Source organism: Armigeres subalbatus, chromosome 2 (genome assembly GCF_024139115.2).
Source record: "Armigeres subalbatus isolate Guangzhou_Male chromosome 2, GZ_Asu_2, whole genome shotgun sequence".
Lineage (NCBI taxonomy): Eukaryota > Metazoa > Arthropoda > Insecta > Diptera > Culicidae > Armigeres > Armigeres subalbatus.
In genome coordinates this window covers 392,992,736-393,019,585 of record NC_085140.1, presented here as the reverse complement: position 1 = coordinate 393,019,585, position 26,850 = coordinate 392,992,736, and the positions used below count along the sequence as shown (strand labels likewise).

The following is a 26,850-nucleotide window of genomic DNA, read 5'->3' as shown; positions in this document are numbered from 1 at the left end:
ACCGCAATCGGCGATGTTTTTTTAACGAAGGTGAAATCTGCAACCAGACACCTGGGGAGGCGTACCCAGGTAGTGTGGGGATGGGATCACCACTCCCGACCCACTAAAACAAACTCCTTCCTCTTCCGTCCTTCCCCCGGCCCGAAATTAAGCAATACTTCGGAGGATGACTATTAGGCATTGCGCCCCTTACATGACGTACACAAGTGGACGAATGCGCCTCAACTCTCCTGGTACTCCCCATACACCACATGTGCACAAGACATACCAGCACCATCGTCAGGCCGAAAACCAGGTACCTTACAGAAGGTACCCTCCTGTTGACATTTCGAAGCTCAGATAGTTCTCAATCAGTGTTGTGGTCACCCCGTCCTGCAACTGAGTGGCACCACTTACCTTACACGTCTCCAATTTCTGAGGTGCCGCAGAAGCATCAACCCCCCGACATTCCTGCCAGGCATAGCGAGACCTTCGTGTTCCCTAATTCTGAGGTGCCGCAGAGGTATCTGCCCCCTGACACTCCTGCCAGGCCTCACCAGACTTCAGTCATTTAAATACTACCGACCATGCGTACCATGCGAGGCTTACTTGTGTGCTCACCCATACACTCAGTGTCAATCGGCAAAGGCAAAGTGCATTTACGAAGTTTTTTTCCGCTTTACAATTTGAAATTTAAAAACCTTTTAATTATCAGTGTTCGTTTTCGTCTTTTTATATTTCAATTTCGTTGATTCGTAAGTAAAAATTAATTTTGAACCAAATTGAACTTACTTCTAATTTCCATTATTTTTGTAGATAATAGCAAAGCAAGAGAGTAATCGCCGAGGCAAAAACTTCTCCAAGGCTGAGGACAGGCAAATTTGCGTTTCTTGGGTATGTACCTATATGTTACTCAAGACGCGATAAAAGGGACCGACCAGAACGTTACAACGTTCTGGAATAACATCTTTCAAAATGCTAAAACAGCATCTCCATCACTTTCCGGTAGGACCGCAGATGCCCTCTGTCAAGGGGTCGTTAAAAAATGACGTCCAAAGTTTGAGTGGGGGAGGGGGGTCAAGATTTTGTGACAGTGCATACACTCAGCATACAAAAAAATGTGACAGAGGGGTGAGGGCGGATCTAAAAATCTAAAAAAGTAGTGGACGGCATATTTGAATTACCCCCAAAGATTTGGATCGATCAGTAGGAGTGTGATGAAGTTTGCCGGATGTGTGAAGTCCGTTCATCGTTTGAACAAAAGTGGGTCATCCTCAGATGACAGAATGAATATGGCTTTAGAGTTATATAAACCAGATCATAAAGACCATTTTACATTTTTGGACTGCTATGACGTATTGAAAATATGTCCGAAATTTGTCATGAAAGATGGCTCAAAACAAGCGAATACCCGTGTCCTGAACGAAAGACAAAGTTCATCAGGTATTATATTATTTTGTTTAGTTTATATTAGGAAAGATCAACTCAGTTCAAATCAATTACATACCTTAGCATTAGCATTAGCATTTAGCAGTTCGCACAAATTCGTAGGTGGGTACAAACCAAGCTATTGTATGAGAGTAGCATCACTTTCATCCGTTACCACAGATACTGATTTGGGACTAATCACTAACTCTTAGATGGAAGCAATGTACTCTCCAATAGTCGAGATCTGTCCTGGCCACGTCCTTGCGAATGCTGACGAAGGGGGAAGGATGATTTGTTGGACACATACTTAAGAAAGATGCAGAGAACTCTACACGACCTCTCATAGGTGCCACGGGAGGTTTTGGGATTGTGTCGAAGGTTATAACAGTAGGAATCGTTTTGGTATAACGTGAAACACATAAAGAACTAAGATAGAAATACAAAGTAGTACAGTGACTATAATAACAGTGTCGTCAAGTGTCAGAATTGGAACAGAATCGTCTGTCAGTTCCATACAAATGCGCGTTCCAAACGAGCAGGAGACCTGTCAAACGTGGCACATGACGTTACTCTTCTTATAGGACTCTACAAAGTAGGAAAGGGACGAGCCTGGAATTGAACCCACGACCTCCTACTTATAATGCAGAAGCGGTAGCCACTAGACCACCGAGCTCGTCTTAGTTCAAATCAATTACATACCTTGCCAAATATTCATTTTTGTTTCGATCGGACTTGCTGATTAGGGGATGGGTAGATATATCACGTGGACAAGTTTTAATCAGCTTAATAGCCTTAATAAAGAGTAACTTGATGTCAATCCCCATACATTCAATTTACTTTCTAATATTTAACTCGATAATTAATTTAATAAATGGCCTAATCTGAATAGATCTTAGTATACACCCCTCCCCCCCCTTTGCGTTGGACAATTCACCAAGTTTTCAAAAAATAATACTCTTTATCATTATATTCTTATCATAATAGGCTATTAGAAGCCATTACACATTATGTGCACATAAGCCATTGGCTACTTATGCTACTTATGATCACGACTCCTCGTGACGCCGGTGACGCCCCATCAGAACCCAAAGGCCCCGTACGCCTGTCACTGACGCTTCCGAAGCGTATCCCGATGAAAGCGTTTAAAAGAGGATGATTAAGCGTCAGCAAGCTCTGTGTTTACATTCTGTGTTTATTATTTTGGTTTTCGCCTTATGCGGGGCCTCCCGATAAAAGTTTATCAGCTTCTCTAGCAGTTCTTACAAGTTTCAAAATTTATTTTTTAGGTAGGTACCTTTCAGTAAATATGTGTCTATTACTCCCATATTACTAAAAAAAAAACTCTAAAGCAAACCTTTATTAATCAGCATAAACCTCGTTCGAGATGGACGAAATCTGTCGCCTGTGTTTGCAGCAGCTACAACCGGGCTCGTTGGTGAACCTCTTTGCGGTCAATTTTTCCATCCGTCCTTCGGAGATGATAACGAGGTGTGCATCGGTTGAAATTTACGAGAAAGATGGCCTTCCGGCTGCGATTTGCAACGATTGTTTCTACAAGCTTGGCATGGCGTTTGAGTTCCGAAATCGATGCGAAACATCCGATCAGAAGCTGCGGAGCTATATGCGCGGACAAGAAGGTCACCAACGGGCAGAGTCGCCCGCTTGTAAAGTGGCAAAGGATGATGAGATTTATGCAGCGATGAGTGAAATTTTCGGTGAAGATGTACAGATCGAGGATAAAAGCGCAGAAGTATTTCCGGGTCGTAAGCCTGACGACACTCCCCATGACTCAAAAATACAGCGAAACGTCAAGAAAGTGGAACCCATGAAAAAGCGAGCTCAACTGGATGAGTTATTGGTGAAGCACAGGGCCAAGCTGAAGGAAGAAGGCAGACAGGTGAATATATTCCGAGAGAAAAAGCCTTCTAAAAAGTCGAATCAAAAAGGTGCGAAAAAAGGGACAATTTTGAAGGAACCAGAACGCTGTCCAACGTGTGGGAAAACTTTCAACTACAGCGGATATTTGCAAGCACATCAGAGGATTCATACTGGAGAAAAACCTTTTGCATGCCAGGTACGTCCCGATTAGTAGCAGAACTCTGTTCAGTCATAGGGAATTGACCACCCGACAATGACATTAATCACAATGTTTGCAAACTCGATTTGCATATTTAGCATAGCCACAGTATGCGAAAGATATAGGGGAACAGACGGCTTTGGCAGGGGGGTTTTTGTCGACCGAATTTTATGAAATTTGGCCACAATATTCTTTGATATGCAAAGAATGTTTGGGCCAAATTTGAGCATAATCAGTCATAAAAAACCCCCCTGCCAATAATAGAACAAAACCTGCCAAAGCCGTCATTACCCCTAGGTAATTTGAAAAGTGTAAAATGTATTGCTGCGGATGGTTTCCTATTAGACTAGGCAGCAAAAGCGTAGAGTAGGATTGTCAATCCGGAAACGGTGAGCTAGATTCTCGGTCCGGTCTAGAATGTTTTCAGGTGGGAAACATTATTCAATCCCTATAAATTGTACATCCATTGTGCTTGCCACACAAGATTACTTATTAATGCAATGGCATGCCTAGAAAAGCTTTCAATCAATAACTGTGGAAATGCAAATTGAACACTATGGTGAAAAGCAGTTCCATTTAGAATGTAGGTAGAGCCATTAAAAAAAAGGAGAAAATAGCTGCGGAGGCCAATAGAGGTCCTTAGTAGCTAATTATAGAAAATATCTGTCAAATACCATAGAATGAGATTGTTGTCTGCAGTATTCCTAATTAATTTTTTCACATGCTTTGAATATGCACATCGATAAGGCTTTATACTTTACCAGATATTTTCAGCACATCACAACATTTTTAAAAAGATTTTTATCATAGTGAATATTTCTGAAAAATTTGTAACTTTTAGTTTTCTTCATGTTTTACGACTCTAGGAGTGAAGTGAATTGTGGAAGCCAGTATAACCTGCCAAATGAGAAACATTGATAACACTAGCCAACAAAATTGAGCTTTTTTTCGCTCCCTTCAACAATTTTCAATGTACTCAATAGATTTTTTTACGCTGAATTCAGATACAATTCAGATTTTCTGTAACACGTCCAGTTTTTGAGATAAACGGATTTAAATACACAAAAGTACGTATTTTCATAGAAATTTGGTTTATGAAATCCCCGTTTAACGCTGAATTTCGGTTCATCACTTTTAGAATAAAGTTTGAATTTTGTAGAATGGGCCTTGTAGAATGCATGTGGGTTATTGGTTTTTATTTGGCATGTACATTTACTGTGAAAAAATTTGGAAATTCAGCTTTACAGAAGACTGCAAGGCCCAATCTACAAAATTCAAACTTTATTCTCAAAGTAAGGAGCTGAAATTCAGCTTTACGGAGGAGAGAAACCAAATTTCCATAAAAATACGTACTTTTGTGAATTTAATTTCGTTTTTCACAAAAAATGAACGTGTCAAATAACATCCAACAACCCACATGAATTCTACAAGGCCTATTCTACAAAATTCAAACTTTATTCTCAAAGTGAGGAGTCAACATTTAGCTTTACAGAGGAGAGAAGCCAAATTTCCATAAAAATACGTACTTTTGGGAATTAAATTCCATTTTTAACATTAAATTAACGTGTCAAATAAAATTCAACAATTCACATGCCTTCAGCAAGGCCCCTTCTACAAAATTCAAACTTTATTCTTGAAGTGAGGAGCCGAAATTCAGCTTTGCAAAGGAAGGAAACCAAATTTCTACAAAAATACGTACTTTTGTGAAATAAATTCCGATTTGCACAACAAATGAAAGTGCCGAAAAAAAACCAACAACCCTCATGTATTCTACCAGGCCTATTCTACCAAATTCTTGTTCTATTCTCAAAGTGATGAGCCGAAATTTAGCTTTGCAGAGGAGAGAAACCAAACTTCTATGAAAAGACGTACTTTTGTGAATTAAATTCCGTTTTTCACAACAAATGAACGTGCCAAATGAAACCCAACAACCCACATGCATTTAAAAAGGCCTATTGTTATTGTACACCATTCAAACTTTATTTTATAAGTGAGTCAGCTTTACAGAACAGAGAAACCAAATTTTCATGAGAATACGTAGTTTTGTGAATTAAAACCCGTTTTTCTCAAAAACTGGACGTGTTACAAAAAATCCGAAAACATGACTGAATTCAGCGAAAAAAAATCTTTTAAGTACACTGAAAATGGTGGAAGGGAGTGAATCAGTGTTGATTATAATTTATTCCGCCGATGTTTAGAAAAAGAAATTCAAAATACTTCCTAGGGCCACATATTTGATAGGTAACTGTCATTGAAATGTTTTCACTGACGGCAGTTTTAATATTTCACATTTTAGAAATTGATTGGATAGGTTTTACTTCAGGTTTTACTAAACTAGACAATGATGAAAATTGGTACTTTATGTGCTATATACTGACATGAGATAAATTTGTTAAATGATAATAACCTAATTGAACCATTTGCTTGAGAAACTGCATATTTTACATTTTTGCCAAAATAAGCTTTTTATATATTCTAAATCCGTGTGAAAAAACGTGTGTTATGGTAAAAAATACGATAAAAATGCAACTTGTTGCGAGCAAATCGGATAATCCTATAACTTATAAGTACCCAAAAACGTGTCTCACATTTTTGTACACATACACACTTCTTCTTCTTATTGGCATTACATCCCCACACTGGGACAGAGCCGCCTCGCAGCTTAGTGTTCATTAAGCACTTCCACAGTTATTAACTGCGAGGTTTCTAAGCCAATTTTGCATTCGTATATCATGAGGCTAACACGATGATACTTTTATGCCCAGGGAAGTCGAGACAATTTCCAATCCAATATTCTAGACCGGCACCGGGAATCGAACCCAGCCACCCTCAGCATGGTCTTGCTTTGTAGCCGCGCGTCTTACCCATACACACACATACCGGATTAATCAGGGTTTTTATTTGTACATCTTTCAAGGTTTGTAATCGTCGTTTTGCCCAATCAGGAAACTTGCAGCTACATCTGCGAGTACACAACAACGAGCGGAGGTTCCAGTGCGAGATCTGCAGTAAGCTCTTTAGGACTTCCAGCAACCTTCATGCGCATAGAAAAACTCACTCGGAGGAACGAAACTTTCTCTGCACGCTGTGTGACCGAGCCTTCCGAACATCTCAGGAACTCAAAAATCACTCGGAGACACACAACGTCGTCAAAAGTTACATGTGTCAACTTTGCGATGACCATAAAGCCTTCCAAAAGCAGTCTTATCTGAACAACCATGTTAAAACCGTTCATATTGGCATTAAGCGACATCGTTGTCAGGATTGTGGGAAGGTTTTCTCGAACAGCTCGAATTTAATTGCCCACCGACGAGTTCATAGTGGTGACAGACCATACAGTTGTAAAGAATGTGATGGGAAATTTACTCAATCTCCGGCTCTACTGAGACACATCAAAGCAAAGCATCGACCGAAACCGGTAGAACCTGTGATACCGGAAACTGTGGAAGAGGTGCTGGAGCCATCAATCGACGTGGATGAGAATGCTTCTCTAGATAGTACCGCTAGCTCCGAATTGTCCGTTACTACATCGCTGATAGAGAATCACTCTGGTTACAACCTACCGTACATGCCAACGTACGTGCCATCACATCCCCAACCGGCCTTAACAGCGTCACATCACATACCACCTAATCATCACCATTCGTCATCACCGTCATCCATGCAGATGCCACCGGCCGGCACATCGGGCAATCTCTATACCTCGGACCTCTATCAATATCCCTCGAATTCTGCCATCCCAGCGCATCACTACCAGCAGCAACATTTGGACGTTGGTGGAAGCTATGATATGTGTTACACTATGCCTACTCCTTCCGTGCTGAATCCAAGCCTGATGAATCCACAACCGACGTATATTTTTGATCAATAAAATACGGATTCGATTTACACTTTATTTTTATTTCTTTTTCGAATTCCCCTAAATAGTCGATATTTTCAGGATGTTGAGGCTTCTCCACCCTCCGACTCTCCCCCGCTTCCTCCTCCGCCATTGGACCAGATAGTAACAGCTTCTTGACCGGCCGGGATGATGATAGTGGTCACACCTGTCATGAAAAATAATGCAACTCGATAGATTAATTTCGAGCTATTCGACTAATCTCACCTTCTTTGCCCCACTTGGTCCCCCATTCGGCCCAGGGTTTCATTCCTTCCATGTCCTGCCGCCGTACTCGCGAGCTTCGCGCTGATGATAACGTTAGTACTGAAACTCCAAGGAGAAGAATGACGATTGTTCGATTCATTTCTAGCACAGACAGTACACTGATAGGCTATGAACTTTGTCGGTGTGTTTTTAATGCGGTAAGCGAGGGTGCAATGCAATGCTTATTGCATGTGATATATGTTGACATTACATATGCAAGCTACTGTTTGATAAGATTCTTTACAATTGGAATAGTAAAAATATGTATGTAATGTAGGTACTTTCATGAATTGTGATCATAAAAGCCAACTGCAACTCTATTAGACGCCGTCAGCAGATAAGGGAATGTGGGGTAATTTATATTTGGCAGTAGTTGAATTTACTAAAAATTCAATCATCAAAACCTTACGCGAATAGAGGTACTAAACTAAAGAGAAATATTATCGCTGTACTCACTAATCGAAAAATCTGGGATAGACTGGAGGCTACATGTCGTTGAACAATTCTTATGATTTCACATCTATGCAGGTATGTACCCAACATATTTGGAAAGAAGAATAAAAAGAGATGAGCCAGCCTAGCGCTGTAAGTCTCTATAATAAAGACTCATTGGAAATATTCTGAAACAGCTCGGAATGTGCAGTAACCTTGGTACACGGCTTTTTTTCTATTTTATAAACGATGACTCGCTATTGCTTCCTGCCAATTTCGTCTTATTTTATCAAGATGCCACAAAAATTTACAAAATAATAAAATGTGACATGGACTGTTCAGAGCTTTAAAATATGAAGCGCAACTTTGTGGATTGATGTCGGATTGATTGATTGATATAATAGTGTCGAAATCAATTCCATACCACTATTAGAACAAGCTGATCTTCGACTATATCCATTCTGGACGTAGCCTTACCCGAGTGCAGCACCTGAAGGGTCTCTGTGTTATCTTGGGCAGTAGACTTACTTTCTGAGTTCACTATTTACAATAACATCATCGCCAGAGCAGAATGATAAATGGGCTTCATGTTCAATATTGCTGACGAGCTCCGCATTCCATTGTGTTTCAGAGCCCTCTACTGTTCGCTGTTTTTTTTTCAATTTTGGAGTCGAATGCTGTCATATAAAGTCCATTATAAGCCAGTTGGATCGCCCGAATAGAAACTATAAAAAAAAATAGTTTGTGAGATATGCACCTCACCACCACTTTCCATTGAATTTCCAGACTTTTCATATACATCATGGAATGCGGGACGTTTTCCAGGACGCCTGGCAATGTATGATAAGTAGTCTAACCGAGACACCTATTATTTATTTATTCAGACTAAGGCCGAAGTGGCCTGTGCGGTATATAAGAGTCTTCTCCATCCGGCTCGGTCCATTGCTACACGTCGCCAACCACACAGTCTACGGAGGGTCCGGAAGTCATCTTCCACCTGATCGATCCACCTTGCCCGCTGTAAACCTCGCCTTTTTGTGCCCGTCGGACCGTTGTCGAGAACTATTTTAACCGGGTTACTGTCCGACATTCTGGCTACGTGCCCGGCCCACCACAGTCGTTCGATTTTCGCGGTGTGAACGATGGATGGCTCCAGGTACCGTCCGCCATCTGCACCCCACTATAGATGGTACGCAGCACTTTCCTTTCGAAAACTCCTAGTTTTCCTAGAAAACTCCAAATTCTTCTACCACCTCGATTTCGTAACCACCGATGCAAACTCGCGGTGGGTGGTTCACATTGCCTTCTCTTGAACCTCTTCCTATCATGTACTTCGTCTTCGACGTGTTGATGTCCTGACCAGTCCGATCCTTTTTTTTATTATTTCTTTATTGAAAAAAAAAAAAAACTAGTCCAATCCGCTTAGCTTCCCTTTTCAGTCTGATGTAGGCTTCCTCCATCTTCTCAAAGTTACGTGCCATAATATCTATGTCGTCGGCGAAACCAAATAACTGGGCGGCTTATTGGAAATTGTACCACTCGTGTTAATCCCTGCTCTTCGTATTAACCCTTCCAAAGCGATGTTAAATAGCAGACACGAAAGAGCATCACCTTGCCGTTGACGGGCGGACTGGGGACACCACACAGCGAAATTCAGCGTAAGGAATTCGGTACAAAAAGAATAAGCACACGCGAGAATACTTTTTGTATAAAACTTTATTAACGGATTGAAAATATAACTTGTTTCGACAAGCACTGCGATTGGAATGTAAAAACTTCTTTCTCCCGCGCTTTGAGTCGGCAAAACGCTTTGTGTTGCCAGATGCATACCAAGGTGTGTATATTTGAGTAGGTAAGCATTGTACACCGACACTCCTCCTCAATGCGCAGGCTTCTCACTTCTTCATCTGGAATCCCAGCATGTTACAGAACTTTTGATGCTTCAACGGTCCTAGGGGCTTCGTAAGAAGATCCGCAAGCATCTCATCAGTAGAGCAGTACTCCAAGGCAACTTCCTTCCGATCACAGAGCTCTTGAATGAACCGCTCCCTTGTATCGATGTGCTTCGAGCGACGGTTCGATCTTTCCGACCTTACGAAGGCCAAACAGCTTTGGTTGTCCTCCTTCAGCGTTGTCGGTGCACCCGGAGCTTCACCGAAGTCACCGAGCAACTTCCTCATCCATAAAGTCTCTTGACATGTCTCGCTTAACGCCACATACTCAGCCTCCATACTCGACAGAGTGACACTAGCTTGTCGGCGGCTAGTCCACGAAACAATTCCTCCGCCGAACGAAAGAACAAAACCTGTAGTCGAACGTCTGCTGTCCATGTCTCCTGCCCAGTCGGCGTCTGCATAGCCGGCCAACGGTTCATCAAGATTTCTTCCCAATCGCAACCGATAATCCTTCGTCCCTTTGAGGTATCTTAACACTCTTCTTGCAGCTGTCCAATCCGATTCACATGGTGCACTCACTTTCCGTCCCAAAATTGCCGTACAAGCTGCTATGTCCGGTCTCGTGTTGACTGCTAGGTATAACAGTCCTCCAACTAGGCTGCGGTATTTGGTCCCATCATCAAACAACTTTTCATCACTCTTCTGCTTCAGATAACCGACGTCCATAGGCGATTTTGCTGTCTTCGCCTCACTCATTCCGTGCTTCGCAATGAGGTTACTGATGTAGTTCGAAAGGCTGATACTGTAAACACCGCTGTTCTCTTTTACAACTTCCATACCCAGAAAATGTCGGACGTTGCCAAGACAGGTAATCTCGAACTCTTCGCTTAGACTTTCGCAAATCAAACGCATCTCCTCCTCACTCTGCGATCCGAGAAGAAAATCATCCACATAAACAAGAAGATATGTTCTGATGCCATTCTTGTTTCCTTTTGCACATACAAGCAAGGATCTGTTGTAGACTGAACAAACTCCCGTTTCACCAAAGCTTCGTGTAACCTTCTGTTCCAGCATCTAGCTGACTGGCGTAGCCCGTAAATGCTGCGTTTTAGTCTACACACTAGTTTCTCTTCACCTTTTGCACAGTAACCCGGTGGCTGTCGCATGTAAACTTCCTCATCTAGAGTACCATACAGGTACGCCGTTTTGACGTCCAGATGACGTACGATAAGCTTCTGCTTAGCTGCCACCACTAGAAATGTTCGCAATGTCGCATGGCTCACAACTGGTGCAAACACCTCATCAAAATCGTCACCGAATGACTGGGTGAACCCCTGTGCGACAATCCTGGCTTTATGCTTCACTATTCGGTTGTTCTCGTCACGTTTAATTTTAAACACCCACCTGGAACCAATGATTTTCTTGTTCGGTGGTGCTGGTACGAGACCCCATGTTCCGTTCTTGGCATGAGATGCTAGCTCGTCCTTCATGGCATTCCGCCACTCTTTCATCTGCATCGCTTCTCGGTAATCCGCTGGCTCTTCTACGGCGCAAGCCGCAGTTCCCATTGCGTAATCAACGACAAAATCTTCGAAATACTTCGGCATGACGCCCCTTGTTGAACGAACCTTCCGACGTGTACCGGTTGATACACCTTCTTCCGCATCCTCGAACTCGTCATTGCTACTAGCTGTACTTTCTTCCTTCTTCTCGACGAACGGCAGCAATCTGATTTCATCTTCATCTTCCCGTTGAACCACTTGTTTCTCGAAGTCGGTTTTCTCCGGGACTTTCTTCTTTCCAGTCGGCTTCGGCTCATTCATTGGTATCTCAACCGACGACGACCCGTTATTGAGTTCGATGAACCTCGCATCACGGCTGATGGTGATCTGATCGGTTTCACGGTCCAAAAACCTGTATCCCTTGTGCTCCATTGAGTAGCCAACAAAGGTTAGCTTCCTCGCCTTGCTGTCCAACTTGGTTCTCTTGACAGATGGTACATGAACATAAGCTTCGCTGCCGAAAATGCGCAAATGTTCCAAGTCTGGTTTGCGCCCCCACCACAATTCGAAAGGAGTCTTTTTCACTGATCTGGACGGCAACCTGTTTTGCAAATACGTTGCCGTACGTATCGCTTCTCCCCAGAAGCGCTTCTCTAGTCCTGCATCAATCAGCATACATGTGGCCATTTCTGAAAGGCTCCTGTTCTTCCGCTCGGCCACTCCGTTCTGCTGCGGAGTGTATGGTGTGCTGAACTGTGGCTGGATTCCCTCGGTTTCGTAGAACTTGCGTAACTCCTTGTTGTCAAATTCGCCACCGCCATCTGAACGGATGATGCGTGGCTTCCTCCCGAAATGATTCTCCACCCAGCGCACGTATGCTTTAATAGACCCAGTAGCCTCCCACTTGTTTTTCAGCAGATACGTAACGGTAAATCTACTGTAGTCATCTACTAAGTTCATAACATACCTGTTTCCGCTTGGTGTAACATTCGACATCGGTCCACAAAGGTCCGTGTGGACGATATCAAGCACCTGAGTTGCCTTCCGCTCAACAATTTCGGGGAAAGGGAATCGGGATGATTTTCCCTCCAAACAACACTCGCACACAATTCTCAAGCCACAATCACTCATTCTCATACCTGTAGCAAGCTGTTCCTTATTTATTCGTTCGATGGCAGACCAATCACGGTGCCCGAGGCGCCGGTGCCATTGATGTTGGCAGTCTTCCCGGTGGCATCCTGCAGATGCAGCCAACGAACGCTCCGCCAGCCGCAGATTGTACAATCCGCCACTTCGACTTCCTGTTGCAACCACTGATCCGTCAGCATTTATGATTTGGCAACCTCTGCCATTGAACTGCACTTCTAGCTTCTTCTCAATAAGCTTCCCGACCGAAATTAAACTGGTCGCTAGTCCAGGCACAAACTTGACGCAGCTGAATTCAATCTTCTTCACTTTATTGTCACCGTCAATCGCGAACAGCACACCAGGACCTTCGCCGCGAATGGCTGTCTTCTTCCCATCAGCCAACGTTATCATACCGCCATCGAACTCGCGCAACGATTCGAAGAAAGATCTATCGTTTGTCATGTGGGCACTTGCTCCACTGTCAATCACCCACGAACGTGACGCGGCACTCTCGGTTTCATTACCGGCACCGAACGCGACACTATTGCCTTCACCTTGCACTGCTTTTGCTTTCGCACCGTTGCCTTTCCCGGCTCTCAGTGGAACGTTTTCGCTTTCATTGCGCGACGACAAGAATTTACGGCAATTACGTTTAATATGCCCCGATTTGTTGCAAAAATGGCATACGCGCGGATCACTTCTCTGGCTATTCGTTGCCGATTTCATCGCCCTTTCCACCTTCACTGTGGAAGCATCACGTTCCAAACGTCGGTGATATTCATCTGCTAGTTTTGATTTCACCATGTCAAGCGATATGTCGTCATCAGACCGACTGTCTAGCGCCGTCACTAAACCATCAAAAGATGGAGGCAAACTACGAAGGAGCATACACACTTTAGTGTCACTGTCTAGCTCCGTTCCCGCGGCACTTAAACGATCGAACAATTCATCAATCTCCAGAAGGTGCTTTTCGAGATCACCCTTTTCTGGAAGATTGGTAGCACACAGTTTCTTTAGCAAGGACACTCGAACGGAACGCGAAGTTTTCTGATGGTAAGCCTTAAGCGCATTAAATGCTTCCCGAGCATGCACACAGTTCTTTACCAACGGTAGCTGGTTGTCCTCCAGCAACAGCACTAATGTAGCTTTCGCTTTACGATCTTCGCGTTTCCACTCATCGTCGATGTCATCCTCCTCCGGGATTTCTTCGGCAATAACATGCCATAGATCCTCTCGTGAAAGCAAACTTTCCAGACGAATCTTCCACGTCTGCCAGTTCGTTCCGTTTAATTTCGGAATGGCGAACTTTGCTTCACCCATTTTTCACAATACTTCCACACGCGGACGAACTTTTCAAAACGTTTTTGCTACTCGAGACACGAGCCTTTCGCGGGCACACAAACAGCAACACGACGAGCTGTTTCGAACAAAAAATGATCTTCACTTCTTTCTTTGCACCGTTTCGCTGGGCCAATAACCTGACGGGCGGACTGGGGACACCACACAGCGAAATTCAGCGTAAGGAATTCGGTACAAAAAGAATAAGCACACGCGAGAATACTTTTTGTATAAAACTTTATTAACGGATTGAAAATATAACTTGTTTCGACAAGCACTGCGATTGGAATGTAAAAACTTCTTTCTCCCGCGCTTTGAGTCGGCAAAACGCTTCGTGTTGCCAGATGCATACCAAGGTGTGTATATTTGAGTAGGTAAGCATTGTACACCGACAGCCGTAACCCTCTGCGCGGTTCGAAGGGACTCGAGAATGCCCCTGAAACTCGAACTACGCACATCACCCGATCCATCGTCGCTTTGATCAACCTTGTCAGTTCATCCGGAAATCCGTGTTCGTGCAAGTAACAGCGTTGCTAAATCGTCTGGAAAAGTATTCGCACATCTCTTAATATAGGATCCTTAGTCCCGATCGATTGTATCATATGCGGCTTTGAAGTCGATGAATAGATGATGTGTGGGCACGTTGTATTCGCAGTATTTCTGCAGTACTTGGCGAATGGCGAACCCCTGGTCCGTGGTAGAGCGGTCACCCATAAAACCCGCCTGGTTTTGCCCCACGAACTCCCTTGCAATTGGTGCTAGTCGATGGCATAAAATTTGGGAGAGTCCCTTGTAGGCGGCGTTCAGCAATGTGATTGCGCGGTAGTTGCTACAATTCAGCTTATCGCCCTTTTTGTAGATGGGTCACACGACACCTTCCATCCACTTCCTTCTCCCAAATCTTGGTAATGACCCAGTGCAGCGCTCTAGCCAGTGGCTCACCACCATGTTTAAATAGCTCTCCTGATAGTTGGTCAACCCCAGGGGCTTTGTTGTTCTTCAGCCGGCCAATTTTCTCCTGGATTTTCTGTAGATCAGGAGCCGGTAAAATTATGTTCTGCGCGCGTGCTCCCAGGTCCATCACCATACCGCCATCTTCGTCTACCACATCGCCATTCAGGTGTTCTTCATAGTAATGCCGCCACCTTTGGATCACCTCACGCTTGTTCGAAATAAGGTTCCCGTTTATGTTACACATATCAGGCTGTGGTACGTGGCCCTTACGTGAACAGTTTAACTTCTCATAGAACTTTTGTGTGTTATTACCTCGGTACAGTTGCTCCGTCTCTTCACGGTCTCGATCTTCCTGCTGGCGCTTCTTCCTCCGGAAAATCGAGTTTTGTCTGTTCCGCGCCCGTTTATATCGTGCCTCGTTCGCCCTCGTGCGGTGTTGCAGCAATCTCGCACATGCTGCATTCTTCTCTTCTACTAACTGCTCACATTCGCCGTCATACCAGTTGTTTCTCTGATCCGGGGGCACCGTACCAAGTGCAGCGGTTGTCGTGCAACCAATGGCGGATCGAATACCTCTCCAGCCATCTTCAAGAGATGCTGCGCCTAGCTGCTCTTCCGTTGGGAGTGCTACTTCCAGCTGCTGCGCGTATTCTTGGACTAGTCTAGCGTTTTGTAGTCGCCCAATGTTAAGCCGCGGCGTCTTGTCTTGACTTCGACGCGTGTTGTACACCGTCGAGGGTTTTGAGCGCAGGCATACTGCAACGAGGTAGTGGTCGGATTCAATATTCTTAATGCGGCAAGTGCGGACGTTCGTGATGTCGGAGATGATTTGGTTTTCCGTTTCTTGGTTAGGTGATCTCCATGTGGCCTTGTGGATATTTTTGTGGGGAATGAAGGTGCTTCGGACTACCATTCCGCGGCAGCGAAGTTTAGGCATCGTTGGCCTTTGTCATTCGATACGGTGTGCAGATTATCCGGTCCGATGACCGGTCTATACATTTTCTCCCTTCCTACCTGGGCGTTCATGTCACCGATGGCGATTTTGACGTCCCGCAGTGGGCATCCATCGTATGTCTGCTCCAGCTGTGCGTAGAACGCTTCTTTCTCGTCGTCGGGTCTCTCTTCGTGTGGGCAGTGCACGTTGATGATGCTATAGCTGAAGAAACGGCCTTTAATCCTCAACTTGCACATCCTTGCGTTGATTGGCTGCCACCCAATCACACGCCGACGCATCTTACCCAGCACTATGAAGCCGGTTCCCAGCCCAATCACACGATGGCGCATCTTAGGCTCGATGCCCACGTAGCGTGTTTTCAACGCCACGTACACGCTGTTGTGAATTCCCGACTCGGTAGAGCAGAGTACTACAAACAACGGAATACATAACTAACCCCAAGGGAAGATGGCGCAAATAAGTGAGAAAACATGATTTTAGCTTAACATCAGTGTATTGAAACGCACATTTTATGTCCCTATGCTTTCCCTGGCAAATGGTGGTTCCTTGAACCAAGATAACATTTTTTTTATCTTAAGAGTCCGTCCGCCTTTCGCTCGCCGCGCGTGGTCGTGGCGCGAGAACAAGCCTCGAATTCCCGTCTGGTCTCGTTGGGCTCCTTTCACAAACGCAGGACCGAATGACCGCCCGTCGATGCCACGCTTCCCGGACTGTCCCGGTTTCAGCCTTCCTGCTCTCGTGGAGATCACTGCCTCGTTACGGTCCGCTTCTGGCAGAGCCTCACCGCTAATCGAATCCGGACTGCAGCTATCTAAAAAACACCCTGTGGAGTTGCACGCACGTCAGATATCTCCATCTATTCGGCACATTTAATAGTAACTTACCCTTTCAGGGTATTTTTCCGTCTCACAGTCAATTAGACACTGACGCCGACCTTTTTGACCAACCGGTTCGGATTGATGCGGAAACCCGTTATTCGCCGAGTGCACGATGCTACTGGCACTGAAGGGATAATAATTTTGAGGTTCGGATATCTATTGCCTGAATATGTAGTTCCACTGACAAGTTGCCAATGCCCGTTTCGTTGCAGGCTATAGTGCGGTCGTCAGCGGGAAAGTGTCGCATGCGTCTCTATCCGTGATACCAGAGGTGCGAGGCCACTTATTTTCAGTACGAATCCGGAGGTAGTGGGCCATGTGTCCCAATCAATCCCAATCAAGCTGGTGGGGAAAATACACAGTTGTATTTCAATTAATCCAGTTGCAGGAAAATAGCGCGCTTTACCTGATTGTTCCGATTCGGAAACGCTGCAAATAGTTGCCAGGAGGATTTTTCAATGGCGTCGGCGTGCCCTTTTCCACTGGCCCCCAAGAACGTGGGTTTAACACTGGCACTATCACGCACAATCATGGGCACGATCCATCTGGCCTGCGGATAACGAACGACTCAAATGTGCGATACGACGGTGCTTTAGTTTTCTGCCTCTGACGTGGTTATTGTAGTGGTGGTGATGTAATGGGTTGACAGGTTTCTTTCTTTACGTTTTCTCGCCCGTTATCATTGACGGATGCGAATCGTCATTGTCGACATAGCTCGTTCGTTGATCAAGGGGTGCATTTGAGTTGGCAGTTGACGTTCGACGTAGGACTACCGTTTTTTGATGATTACAATTTTTGTTCTCTTTTCGAGTACTATAATGTGTTTCGACGTGCGTACTGATGTTAAATATTACCTCACTAAACTAAACTGTAACAACGCAGTGTTCAAATAACGCAGGTGTGCATCGACGCGGCGACGCTGCGTTACCGCTTTTTCCCGGTGCACATCCGCGTCTTTTTGACGCCGCGTACACTCAGCGTTGAAAAAACGCTACGTGGGCATCGGCCTTACCCAGCACTATGAAGACGGTTCCACAGCTTTGGTAGAAGGTAGCCACTCGATGCCCGCTTTTTCACACTTTCTGTCCTGTCAAGCAAATCTCCTGCAGCGCCACGACGTCGAAGTTTCGGGGATGTAATTCATCGTAGATCATCCTGTCGCAACCTGCGAAACCTAACGACTTGCAGTTCCATGTTCCATGTTTCCAATCGTGATCCTTTATTCGTCGCCAAGGTCTTTGCCGATTATATCGAGTCGTATTATTTCGTTCGTAATTTGTGGTTTTACAGGCGGCTTATTGGGCCTGCGCAAACCTCCTGTCTCGTCGGAGGGCCGTCGTGTCAGGGCTGTTTAGCGTCCCACCTAACACCAGGACTTGGGCTTGTGCGCTTTGAGCGGCACACGGTCGCTTTGGTGGGGCCTACTTGCGGATGCATGCAGCTTTTTATAGGAATTTAACAGGGCCCACTGTCAAACCCCACCACATCCTAGGCAAGCCCCACAACTCGCAGATGTCCTGGGGAGGGATCGTCAAGCCCTTAGACATAGTCCCTGCTGCCCGCGTTTGTATTTACATTCAAAATGAACGACGCTGGACAATATGTGCCACCAGTGTTGTAAAATGTCATTTGCATTCATTTGCATATTTTTCCCAGAACTTTTTTCAGGAGTTAGCTATTAGCTCCTGAGGTATGGCGAACTTATAGCGCTTAAATGTGCCTACAACTTTGTCTAACAAGACATTGTTGTAAATATGTAATCTGAGGCGTGGGAGGCAAAATGTCATTCAAATGACATTATGTCAAATGACACGTGACATTTTGGAGAGTTTTGACTTTCCAGCCTCAGATGTTATATTTAGAGTAATGTACCCTTGGACAAAAATATAGCCCTACTCAAGCGTTATGAGTACATCTAAGATTATGAAGTAAATTTGGCTTCTGAAGAAAGTTATGAACAAATTAGTCAAATGACATGCAGATGACATTTTACAAGCCTGTGTGCCACATAAAAATGATAATCAAAACATCTTTTGCATAAGATTAGTGTCTGTCTTATACTTTGAGGTAGTCAATGTTTTAGACTGATATAATAAGGAGAAACTGTGTTTTTTTATCTAAAGCAAAAGCATTATTGATGTAAACACCGAAATTGCATCGGAAAGAGGCAAAATTTTTAGTCCAAGTTATGTGGGTTAACAACCAAGAAAATGTGGTGGCGCATTTTACCCATCCGGCGCATTTTATATATATCTCCCCTATCTATGGTTTAAATAGCTGCATCGTGGATTTTCTAGTAAGTACAAAGGATTGCTATAATTTCGTTTGGATGAATGTTTCTGAAATAAAACCTCAGCTAGGAATACGAGTTTAATTTTTTATCTTGCAAAGTCATTAATATTTAATTTTGTACTTTTATGCAATATTCTGTGATCTTTGATAAGCGCGCTGATAAGTCCTTTTTAGACGAGACTGACTCATTTCTGATGAACCGACTCACGGCCAAAAATCACCAAATTAAAAATATATTAACCTCCAATATTTTTCGAAGTCTTATCTTTTATCTGTTGCACTGCCACATCTTCATCATCGCTTGCTGACTTACCTCCGTAAGTTTTTAGTATTGGGCGGTACACACATTATTCCACGTTCCTCTCTAATATTTTTTTTCTAGAACAAGTAGGGATTTAACTTAGAAAATCGGCAAACCCTTACCCCCCTAGTCCTTAAATAGTTATTACGTTATTATGTATGACCCCTATGTTTTACAGTGCACTAGTGGAAATTAAACTCAACATTTCTTGGCCGTAGGGTACTCGTGTTTACCACATGGTATACGAATGTTCAAATGATAACACAGCTTATGAATCTCGCAGTTCGCAACAGTAGAAGAAGTTAATCAATAATTATCGACATAATTGCAAGTTAATGTCGTTAGATCAATCAATTCACGTGCAACGTACTCTTGAAGGGTCGACTGTAACACCCCAAATCTCGTTCAGGCATTCTTCAAATTTTGAGTGCACACGATAACAAACTCATTACCTCATCATCAACTGCAAACATGGATTGATATTGACAGAAAACAGCTCAAAATGTTATCTAAATCGCCTCCAGCTTGTTGTGGTATCCACTGATGAACCATCCTTCGGGTAGTGATAGTATTGATAAGACAGTTTCCACCAAAGCTAAGATAGATTATTTCGATAGTCGTGCCTATGAATTAATTCCAGTTCAATTCGGAGAGCTTAGCTGTCAACACATGCCCTGCAAGATGATTAGAATTGCATTACTGTGTCTATGCGTGGCATCCGCATCAGCCTTCAGTTTCGGTAAGATTTCCTTATTTTATACCCCTAATGAACTATATATGATTGAACTTACTTATCTGTTTTGAAGGAAAGGATTCCCGAATTGTCGGTGGGGTCGATGCTCTACCCGGAGAATATCCATACGTGGTTTCAATTCAGCGGACGTTTCTTTTCATTACCAGTCATATTTGTGGAGGAAGCATATTGAACAATTTCCACGTTATAACGGCTGGACAATGCTTCTTCAACAATAACAGTGGTCGATTCCGAGTGCAAGCAGGCAAACTTGCGTTAAACCAGTTCGAGGCGACAGAGCAAACCGTCAACGTGTTGACAGTTAATATTCACCCGAACTACACGGGATCATTAAGCTCTAGCGACATTGCTATAGTATGAAATTTAAATTACATATTTCACATTGAACTCAATAGTTTATAAATATTATTTTATCCTAGGTTCGCCTGCAATCTCCTTTCGGTTACACCAATTTCATTCAGCCGATCGTTCTACCCACGCCCGATGCTATCCCATCGGGTGTAGTACGTTTGGCTGGATGGGGATCCACTTCGCTGAGCCTGCTTCCAAGCACCCCATCATTGCTGCAGCAAACACGTGTGGCGATTTTCCCAAACCAAGAATGTTTGCTAACGATTGGCGGGTTTCTGCCGATCACTACCGAAACAGTTTGTCTAGGACCCGTAACCGGCGGTATTGGGGCGTGCAGTGGTGATGCAGGTGGCCCGGTGGTACAGGTCATCAATAATGTTAACATTCTCGTCGGTATCATCACGTGGCATCCTACTCCGTGTGGCGTAGCGGGATTACCATCGTTGGGAACCCGTGTGTCTGATCTTAACGAATGGATTTTGCAAAATTCTGTTGTTTGAGAATAATGACATTTCTCTTACTATCCAAAATAAAGTTGAGTGTTAACAAAAGTTCAGACTTTACATTGTGTTCTGTTTGGATCTTTAATTTACACTGGTTTTAACCTAAGTAGTTGATCGTGCATTTTCGACAAAAGCAGAAATGTCCAAAATACCCTTTCTTAACTCATTAGGCGAATTTGAAATTATTTCTCTACGACTCACTCATTTGATTGTCATTGAAAAAGATAATAAAAAGAAATTAAGAGTATCATCAATGGACTTCACCAGAAATAATCGATTATGACCTCTGCCCTAGTCTGCCGTATATGACCATGTACGCCATTTTGTTGATAATTAGGTTAACGTGTGGTTTCTTTGAGCTTCCCAGAGGAAACATTGAAAATAATTACATTGTCTCTTGGCGCATATGTCACTTTATCATATTATGGCATCGCTAGCGTTACTCATAAAAAAGAGCACATGTTTGACTAAAAATCTGGATGATTTCTAAAGCTTCCATGAATTAATAAGTAAACACTTTACTGAAAAGAACAAATGTCCATGAATTATCTAACGAATTTAAAATTCATATTTCACATATTTTTACCTTACGTACAACAAAATTGTACTAGAACGCTCTATTTTACTCGAAAATGCATTTTTGTCTTTTCTCGTTCAACATAGTTTTACCGAAAAGCTTTACAGTCAAACCTCCATGAGTCGATGTTCTATGACTCGATATCGATTTATGGAAGCAAATTATGCCATATTGAAAAATATGTCTGTGTTACTGTGATGGTCCCTTCAAACAACTTTCCAAGGATTTTCTATTCAACATCTCGATATTTCCATGAGTCGATGGTTTTTTAGACTAAATGATAGATAGTCGAATTAATTGAAATTTAATGAAGGCTGATTTTAGATAAGTCATTAGAGAACCAGGAAATAAATTCATGACCTTCGGTAGACGGTAAGATACGAGACAGAATAACATGTAGAAAATTTAATAGAGGCCACTGCACCCACGATTCAATTCTACAAGACTAATGCCTTGATAACCTAAGGACGCAGGAATCCACCAATGAATTTTAAAGTCCATCATCAAGTGAAAGCTTTTTAAAATGTATTTAAAGTGTTGCATGCTGAATCTTGTCTAGGTGACGATGTTATTAGTTGATTCAAAAGTATAAGATTGCTAATGTCGTTCCTGTTCGCTTGACTAACATCTAGGTTACTTCGACCTGACAGCCAAAGTACCGGTACTACAAGTGTCAAACCGATGTTGGTGATGAAACCAAACATGCACTACAACATGATGCATAAATTGTGGCCAATTGAAGCTTGTTGAAGCATAATTTGGCAAAATAATTTAAATGACACAATAATTTAAATGACTACATAGCGTTTTAGTACCTATGCTTCTACTATGTTTTTGGTATAGAACAGCGGTTCTCAACCTGGGGGTGGGGTACATGTACCCCTGGGGTACCTTCGCTGGCCCCAGGGGGTACCTCGGACAAAAATTCGTAATGGCGGATGTATTACAATTCAAATAAAAACCTAATGAAAAACTTTTGAAAATTGTTTAATTTTTGATTCTAAAATTTTGTGCTGTATATAATACTAGTCGACCCGGCAGACGTTGTCCTGCATAGTAGGCGAAAATGCTCGTTGCGAACTGTCCATGCGAATTTCCCATACGAATCTTTATTTTAGTTTTTCACGATTTACTCAACCTTACTTATTATTTTCGACTAAGGAAATATCATATAAACCCGTCGGAAACTATAACGAATGTAGCTGCTGAAGGAATGAATAAAATCCATCTAGCCGTTTTCGAGTTATGCGGATACGAACACAGACCATTTCATTTTTATTATATAGATGCATGGCGATCAGTAAACCAAAACCTAGCTAATCTTGCTTACCACAACCAGCATGGTGAATGACGGGCTGTAGGAAAAAGGTCCAAGAGCCCTGGAAGTTTCCTTTTAAAAGGCTCGGAAGCCTGCCCTAGCACATCGATTTGGTTGCAGTATATATAACTGAATTTTGTTGTATATGTGTAACAGTAATTTGTGTAAAACATGTATACTGCTCGGGTCCTTTCAAGCAGGGATTAAACTTATAATTTCATTATCATTTAGTATTCAGCCAATAACTCATTCCAGAGGCGAAATTCCATAAAGTGTTGTACGGCGGACTTCTAGCACTATTTTCCCTCTACAATTTTGTCCAAGGGTGCTCTATGTCTCATATTTACAGCATGAGACGCTAGTGTCATTTAATATTTACAGTATTTAATATTTACATATTTGTGGGCTTCGTGGCCGTCTAGACGCATGTGCTATGGAGTGTGGGTTCGATTCCCGCCCCGGTAAAGAGGAAACTTTTCGTGATCGAAAAATTCTCCACTGGTCCACTGGATGTTATGTGTCCGTTGTCTAATACTAGGTGTTAAGTGTTCAGTCTGTACGACCTCTGGTCAAAGACGGTGTTCCTGTCTTTAATATACTAAATGATGATAACACTTATTATCATTTAGTATATTAAGTAATGCTAGTCTTTCACACTGTAAATATTAGACATAGAGCAATGTACCCTTAGGCAAATCTGTAGAGGGAAAATAGCGCTAGAAGTCCATCATTCAAAACTTTTCGGAATTCAGCCTCTGGAATGAGTTATTGGCTGAATACTAAATGATAATGAAATGATAAATTCAATCCCTCCTTTCAAGAGGCTTGGAAATCTACTTTCAAGAGGCTCGGAAGCCTCCTTTCAAGAGGCTCGGAAGCCTCCTTTCAAGAGGCTCGGAAGCCTCCTTTCAAGAGGCTCGGAAGCCTCCTTTCAAGAGGCTCGGAAGCCTCCTTTCAAGAGGACCGCAGGCCCCCACTCAAGTGGCTCACAAGCCCCCTTGCTAGAGGCTCAGAAGCCTCCTTTCAAGAGGCTCAGAGCCTCCTTTCAAGAGGCCTCAGCCTCCTTTCAAGAGGCTCAGAAGCCTCCTTTCAAGAGGCTCAGCCTCCTTTCAAGAGGCCTGGAAGCATCCTTTCAAGAGGCTCAGGCCTCCTTTCAAGAGGCCTGGAAGCCTCCTTCAAGAGGCTCAGGAAGCCTCCTTTCAAGAGGCTCAAGCCTCCTTTCAAGAGGCTCAGAGCCTCCTTTCAAGAGGCCTCAGAAGCCTCCTTCAAGAGGCTCAAGCCTCCTTTCAAGAGGCTCAAGCCTCCTTTCAAGAGGCTCAGAAGCCTCCTTTCAAGAGGCCTGGAAGCCTCCTTTCAAGAGGCCTCAGAAGCCTCCTTTCAAGAGGCCTGGAAGCCTCCTTTCAAGAGGCTCAGGCCTCCTTTCAAGAGGCTCCAGCCTCCTTTCAAGAGGCCTCAGAAGCATCCTGTCAAGAGGCTCAGGCCTCCTTCAAGAGGCCTGGAAGCCTCCTTTCAAGAGGCCTGGAAGCCTCCTTTCAAGAGGCTCAGAGCCTCCTTCAAGAGGCTCAAGCCTCCTTTCAAGAGGCCCAGCCTCCTTTCAAGAGGCCTGGAAGCCTCCTTTCAAGAGGCCTCAGGCCTCCTTTCAAGAGGCCCGGAAGCCTCCTTTCAAGAGGCCTGGAAGCCTCCTTCAAGAGGCTCAGAAGCCTCCTTTCAAGAGGCTCAGAAGCCTCCTTTCAAGAGGCCTGGAAGCCTCCTTCAAGAGGCTCAAGCCTCCTTTCAAGAGGCCTGGAAGCCTCCTTCAAGAGGCTCAGAAGCCTCCTTTCAAGAGGCCTCAGGCCTCCTTTCAAGAGGCCTCAAGCCTCCTTTCAAGAGGCCTCAGAAGCCTCCTTCAAGAGGCTCAGAAGCCTCCTTTCAAGAGGCTCAGGCCTCCTTTCAAGAGGCTCAGGCCTCCTTTCAAGAGGCTCAGAAGCCTCCTTTCAAGAGGCTCAGAGCCTCCTTTCAAGAGGCCTGGAAGCCTCCTTCAAGAGGCTCAAGCCTCCTTTCAAGAGGCTCAAGCCTCCTTTCAAGAGGCTCAGGCCTCCTTTCAAGAGGCCTGGAAGCCTCCTTTCAAGAGGCTCAGAAGCCTCCTTTCAAGAGGCTCAGAGCCTCCTTTCAAGAGGCCTGGAAGCCTCCTTTCAAGAGGCTCAGAAGCCTCCTTTCAAGAGGCCTGGAAGCCTCCTTCAAGAGGCCTCAGCCTCCTTTCAAGAGGCCTCAGGAAGCCTCCTTTCAAGAGGCCTCAGGAAGCCTCCTTTCAAGAGGTCTCAAGCCTCCTTTCAAGAGGCTCGGAAGCCTCCTTTCAAGAGGCTCGGAAGCCTCCTTTCAAGAGGCTCGGAAGCCTCCTTTCAAGAGGCTCGGAAGCCTCCTTTCAAGAGGCTCGGAAGCCTCCTTTCAAGAGGCTCGGAAGCCTCCTTTCAAGAATTCAGCCTCTGGAATGAGTTATTGGCTGAATACTAAATGATAATGAAATGATAAATTCAATCCCTCCTTTCAAGAGGCTTGGAAATCTACTTTCATAAGGCTCGGAAGCCTTCTTTCAAGAGGCTCGGAAGCCTCCTTTCAAGAGGCTCGGAAGCCTCCTTTCAAGAGGCTCGGAAGCCTCCTTTCAAGAGGCTCGGAAGCCTCCTTTCAAGAGGCTCGGAAGCCTCCTTTCAAGAGGCTCAGAGCCTCCTTTCAAGAGGCCTGGAAGCCTCCTTCAAGAGGCCTGGAAGCCTCCTTTCAAGAGGCCTGGAAGCCTCCTTCAAGAGGCTCAGAAGCATCCTGTCAAGAGGCTCAGAAGCCTCCTTTCAAGAGGCTCAGAGCCTCCTTTCAAGAGGCTCAGAAGCCTCTTTCAAGAGGCCTGGAAGCCTCCTTTCAAGAGGCCTGGAAGCCTCCTTCAAGAGGCCTGGAAGCCTCCTTCAAGAGGCCTGGAAGCCTCCTTCAAGAGGCCTCAGAAGCCTCCTTTCAAGAGGCTCAGAAGCCTCCTTTCAAGAGGCCTGAAGCCTCCTTTCAAGAGGCCCGGAAGCCTCCTTTCAAGAGGCTCTGGAGCCTCCTTTCAAGAGGCCTGGAAGCCTCCTTTCAAGAGGCCTCAGAAGCCTCCTTTCAAGAGGCCTGGAAGCCTCCTTTCAAGAGGCTCAAGGCCTCCTTTCAAGAGGCTCAGGCCTCCTTTCAAGAGGCTCACAGCCTCCTTTCAAGAGGCTCAGAAGCCTCCTTTCAAGAGGCTCAGAAGCCTCCTTTCAAGAGGCCCAAGCCTCCTTTCAAGAGGCTCAGAAGCCTCCTTTCAAGAGGCTCAGAAGCCTCCTTTCAAGAGGCTCAGAAGCCTCCTTTCAAGAGGCTCAGAAGCCTCCTTTCAAGAGGCCTGGAAGCCTCCTTCAAGAGGCTCAGAAGCCTCCTTTCAAGAGGCTCCAGCCTCCTTTCAAGAGGCCCGAGCCTCCTTTCAAGAGGCTCGGAAGCCTCCTTCAAGAGGCCTCGGAAGCCTCCTTTCAAGAGGCTCCAGCCTCCTTTCAAGAGGCTCAGAAGCCTCCCTTTCAAGAGGCTCAGGCCTCCTTTCAAGAGGCCTCAGAAGCCTCCTTTCAAGAGGCTCAGAAGCCTCCTTCAAGAGGCCTGGAAGCCTCCTTTCAAGAGGCTCAGAAGCCTCCTTTCAAGAGGCTCAGAAGCCTCCTTTCAAGAGGCCTGGAAGCCTCCTTTCAAGAGGCTCAGAGCCTCCTTCAAGAGGCTCAGAAGCCTCCTTTCAAGAGGCCTCAGGAAGCCTCCTTTCAAGAGGCTCAGAAGCCTCCTTCAAGAGGCTCAGCCTCCTTTCAAGAGGCTCAAGCCTCCTTTCAAGAGGCCCAGCCTCCTTCAAGAGGCCTCAGAAGCCTCCTTCAAGAGGCTCAGGCCTCCTTCAAGAGGCTCAGGCCTCCTTTCAAGAGGCCTCAGAAGCCTCCTTTCAAGAGGCCTCAGAGCCTCCTTCAAGAGGCCCAGCCTCCTTTCAAGAGGCCTGGAAGCCTCCTTCAAGAGGCCCGGAAGCCTCCTTCAAGAGGCCTGGAAGCCTCC

The 26,850-nt window shown here is 44.5% G+C and overlaps 2 protein-coding genes and 1 long non-coding RNA gene across 4 annotated transcripts; 2 read left to right on the top strand and 1 right to left on the bottom strand.

The window, feature by feature from the left end:
* The first annotated feature begins 2,547 nt into the window (after positions 1-2,547).
* LOC134213207 (zinc finger protein 79-like) lies at positions 2,548-7,374 on the top strand. 2 transcript variants are annotated; one of them, XM_062691924.1, is made up of 3 exons: positions 2,548-2,693; positions 2,775-3,481; positions 6,402-7,374. In XM_062691924.1, the coding sequence occupies exons 2-3, from the start codon at positions 2,792-2,794 to the stop codon at positions 7,353-7,355; spliced, it is 1,644 nt and encodes a 547-aa protein (XP_062547908.1). In that variant the 5' UTR covers positions 2,548-2,693; positions 2,775-2,791; the 3' UTR covers positions 7,356-7,374. The 2 variants fall into 2 exon arrangements, with proteins under 2 accessions (XP_062547908.1, XP_062547909.1); XM_062691925.1 differs by having other exon boundaries at positions 2,605-2,693; positions 2,757-3,481.
* Positions 7,375-16,306: 8,932 nt separating this feature from the next.
* On the bottom strand, positions 16,307-17,295 carry LOC134217400 (uncharacterized). Its single transcript, XR_009981023.1, has 3 exons — positions 17,117-17,295; positions 16,717-17,052; positions 16,307-16,655 (listed from the first exon to the last, which is right to left on the bottom strand). It is a non-coding gene; the product is annotated as an uncharacterized LOC134217400 (long non-coding RNA).
* Positions 17,296-19,734: 2,439 nt separating this feature from the next.
* Positions 19,735-20,959, top strand: LOC134217399 (trypsin-1-like). Its single transcript, XM_062696146.1, has 3 exons — positions 19,735-20,042; positions 20,110-20,411; positions 20,477-20,959. Exons 1-3 carry the CDS (start codon positions 19,847-19,849, stop codon positions 20,906-20,908), a joined length of 930 nt encoding a protein of 309 aa, XP_062552130.1. The 5' UTR covers positions 19,735-19,846; the 3' UTR covers positions 20,909-20,959.
* Positions 20,960-26,850: the final 5,891 nt, after the last annotated feature.

What these genes read in the sequence shown, in the direction of transcription:
- LOC134217399 (XM_062696146.1), top strand. Translation starts at nt 19,847, where the DNA reads ATGAACCATCCTTCGGGTAGTGATAGTATTGATAAGACAGTTTCCACC. An exon ending in CGCATCAGCCTTCAGTTTCG is followed by an intron (nt 20,043 to 20,109) that starts GTAAGATTTCCT and finishes TCTGTTTTGAAG; the next exon opens with GAAAGGATTCCCGAATTGTC. An exon ending in GCTCTAGCGACATTGCTATA is followed by an intron (nt 20,412 to 20,476) that starts GTATGAAATTTA and finishes ATTTTATCCTAG; the next exon opens with GTTCGCCTGCAATCTCCTTT.
- LOC134213207 (XM_062691924.1), top strand. Translation starts at nt 2,792, where the DNA reads ATGGACGAAATCTGTCGCCTGTGTTTGCAGCAGCTACAACCGGGCTCG. An exon ending in AAAAACCTTTTGCATGCCAG is followed by an intron (nt 3,482 to 6,401) that starts GTACGTCCCGAT and finishes ACATCTTTCAAG; the next exon opens with GTTTGTAATCGTCGTTTTGC.